Below are 2,890 nucleotides of genomic sequence, written 5' to 3' on the forward strand. Positions count from 1 at the left end.
GAAGAAAACTAGAAAGGGTCTGTCTGTACATACCATGGTTTTTTTCAGTCTCGCCGATGCTGGCTGCTGTAGGGAACAGAGTTGACTGTTCAGCATAGTTGAACAAACCTTTGGTCTGAACCAGGCTATCAGTACAGTGTGTATAATAACTGTTTCTTCATTATTATGATTATTATGCAGTTATTTCCAGCATGTCATAATATTTCAGCATGAATACTGTTTGGACAGAAGATGTCATGTAGGCGAGTGTTTACTTGCTTTGCTGATTCGCAAGTCTGAAGTACTTAAACTTTGGTTTATCATATATTAATTATTCCCCTATCAGGGTTAATAATAAATTATATAAAATGAATCAGAAAAAAAATTCTGTAATTTTTGTCTGTTTTTTTACAGTCCCTACATGGTGTTGCAGTTTCTACTGTTCCAGAACTACCACTCTTCTATACTCCTATCGATTTAGTAGACATCAGTGTAGAAATGGCTGGACTGAAGTTTCCAAATCCTTTTGGCCTTGCCAGTGCAACCCCTGCTACTAGTTCTTCAATGATTCGAAGAGCATTTGAAGCTGGATGGGGCTTTGCTGTCACTAAGACATTCTCTCTGGATAAGGTAAGGAAATATTTTAAGGTATATTTTCCATGTAATAATTTCTTAGTGTATTTGAAAAATCTGAATCTTTTTGGAATGACACTATTAAATCTAGCTAGTGTAAAGATAGCAGGGAAGGGTATGATGCATTGTGTAGTTCATCTGGTCTGGGAGGTTTCAACAGTGCAGTGACACAATTTCTGGTTCTGTTTGTTGTTACAGTCTTCCCTTCGTATTCCCACACCTTTTAATATTAGCCAACTATTAAGCATAATAATCCTTCTTTAAAAAAAATATCACAGTGAAAGTGTTTTCTGTGAAGGATCAGAATGCAAAGGGAGTAAGTAACAGCTTTATCACACAACTCATGAAAGGTGGATTCTGTGCCAGGGACTGCCAAGATAAGCCATTGAAATTTAGTTGCAGTTGCAACGTGATAATGTGGGTGTAAGGTGGAGGCTGAGTGGGTAGTGAAAGAGAAAGATGGAGGCAACATAAAACAAGCCTATGGAGAGAGGACTAGTTGTGCTGAGGGTCTGTAGCACAGTGACAGCAACCCTGAATAACATGTAGTGGAAGAGGAAGGAGTTAGAATTAAGTCTTGAAAGCTATGGCTCAGTGTGGCACCTTAAATAAAGCATTTTGTGTCAATTTAAGTGTGTCTGAGAGTTGCATTCAGGATTAGTTTCCTGTCGTGACATTCAGAATGGGAAAATGAAATTGAGCAAGAAGTTTAGACAATGAAAGAAAATAGCAGCTTTAATAAACAAATTGAAGAGAAAAGAAACAGCATTTGGGCTGGGATGTAGCTATAGTTTGACTTGTGGAGAGAGGAAGAAGAGCAAAGGTAAATCCTTGGACATAGGCCTGAGTAACAGTGTGAATGGCAACATGTTGTCAACCAGTGACAAACAGTAGTGTGGGCTGAAGAAAACTTCTGAGATTAATTTGGAGACAAGGGTCTTATATTCTTCGTTCAGAGATGGGATGTGCAAGTGTACTGATGGATGGAGACCTTAGCAGAATAGAAAAGATGAATTTGCTCCTCTGCCACCTTTATATAGGTAAGTACCATAGGTGAATTAACTGTAGCAGGTGGCCCTCTAATATGGGGAACGTCTAAGGACAAAATGCTATATTGCTACAGCACACTCTAAAATATGTCGGACTGGCTGTCACTTACACCTCAAATAGTCCTAGGGAAATAGGTGCTCCTTTGGATTTGCAGTGGAGGTTCCAATCTACTTCACAGGACTTCTTATTAAAATGGTTTTTAGGACATAAAGTGCTCCTTTGGATTGCAGTGGAGGTTCCAACCTACTTCACAGGGCGTCTTATTAAAATGGTTTTTAGGACATAAACGTCCTTCAAGCATGTTTATAACTGACTTGTGCATGTATGACATACCATCAGCTGTAATTATTCAGTGCCTGGGTTAAAGGCAACCCATAGCAAGTACTGAGATTTATTTATTTATCAGTTTCATTGCTGGTATGCTCACAGTCCTGCCAGACTGCACGTTGATTACTGTGCATCTCAGGAGCTAAACAGACATGGGCTGAGTTCCAGTTTGGGTGGGAGTTCAGGAGGAAAGACATGCATGTTGTAGGAAGTGAGGTTGGTGCTCCACTGAGCAGCAGACTCTGAGTCATTTTTCTGCAAAAGTGTTCTACTGGATGCCATGCTCTGGAGGTGTGACTCAGATGGAGATCTTTCAAGTTTTTTTAATGTTTGTTTCAATAAACCACAAAATATTGCAGTTATTATTGGGTTTAAAGTTCATAATTTCAGAAAAGTGCTTTGGATGAATTCTAGTTCAGTGATCACTATTTCTAGCTAAGCTTTCTTCTAATGTTCAGTAGGAGGCAGTAGACCATCTCTGTGCCTAAGCTCTTGAATCATGTGTTGCTGTGTGTAGTAGGACTGTGTCCCACTCACGTACTACCTAGTTTTCTGCTATTGTATTCTACTAGTGCACTTCCCACAGGTGTTAAGCCTTAGTATTAGTGACATGGTTTGAGATGCTTGGCTGAGAGATGCCACAGAAATAAAATTGCTTTTGTTTGTCATAGTAACATGGTAATTAATGCTGCAAAAATAACTATTTCGAATGGGAAGAAAAGCTCAGTGAGGTACAGCAGTTCTTTTGTGAGCAATGAGTATTTCAGAAAGACTGGTCTTGGCTTAATGCTAGAACAAGAAGTTGGTAGAGATTTGGGAAGATTATAGGTTGACATGATGTGCTTATTTTTTTAAAAACTCAGCTTCTGATTATGTAGACATAAATCTTATGCAGTGTTCA

General features: G+C 38.9%; 1 protein-coding gene across 1 annotated transcript in view; it reads left to right on the plus strand.

The window, feature by feature from the left end:
* Positions 1-2,890, plus strand: part of DPYD (dihydropyrimidine dehydrogenase) — a gene marked incomplete at its 5' end in the record, with an annotated part of 196,336 nt that overhangs the window by 163,459 nt on the left and 29,987 nt on the right. The window contains one exon of the mRNA XM_009083388.1: positions 394-609. Within this exon, the coding sequence (XP_009081636.1) occupies positions 394-609 (216 nt within the window). The remainder of the gene's footprint in view (positions 1-393; positions 610-2,890) is intronic.

This window comes from Acanthisitta chloris, unplaced genomic scaffold (genome assembly GCF_000695815.1).
Source record: "Acanthisitta chloris isolate BGI_N310 unplaced genomic scaffold, ASM69581v1 scaffold3621, whole genome shotgun sequence".
NCBI classification, from domain to species: Eukaryota; Metazoa; Chordata; class Aves; order Passeriformes; family Acanthisittidae; genus Acanthisitta; species Acanthisitta chloris.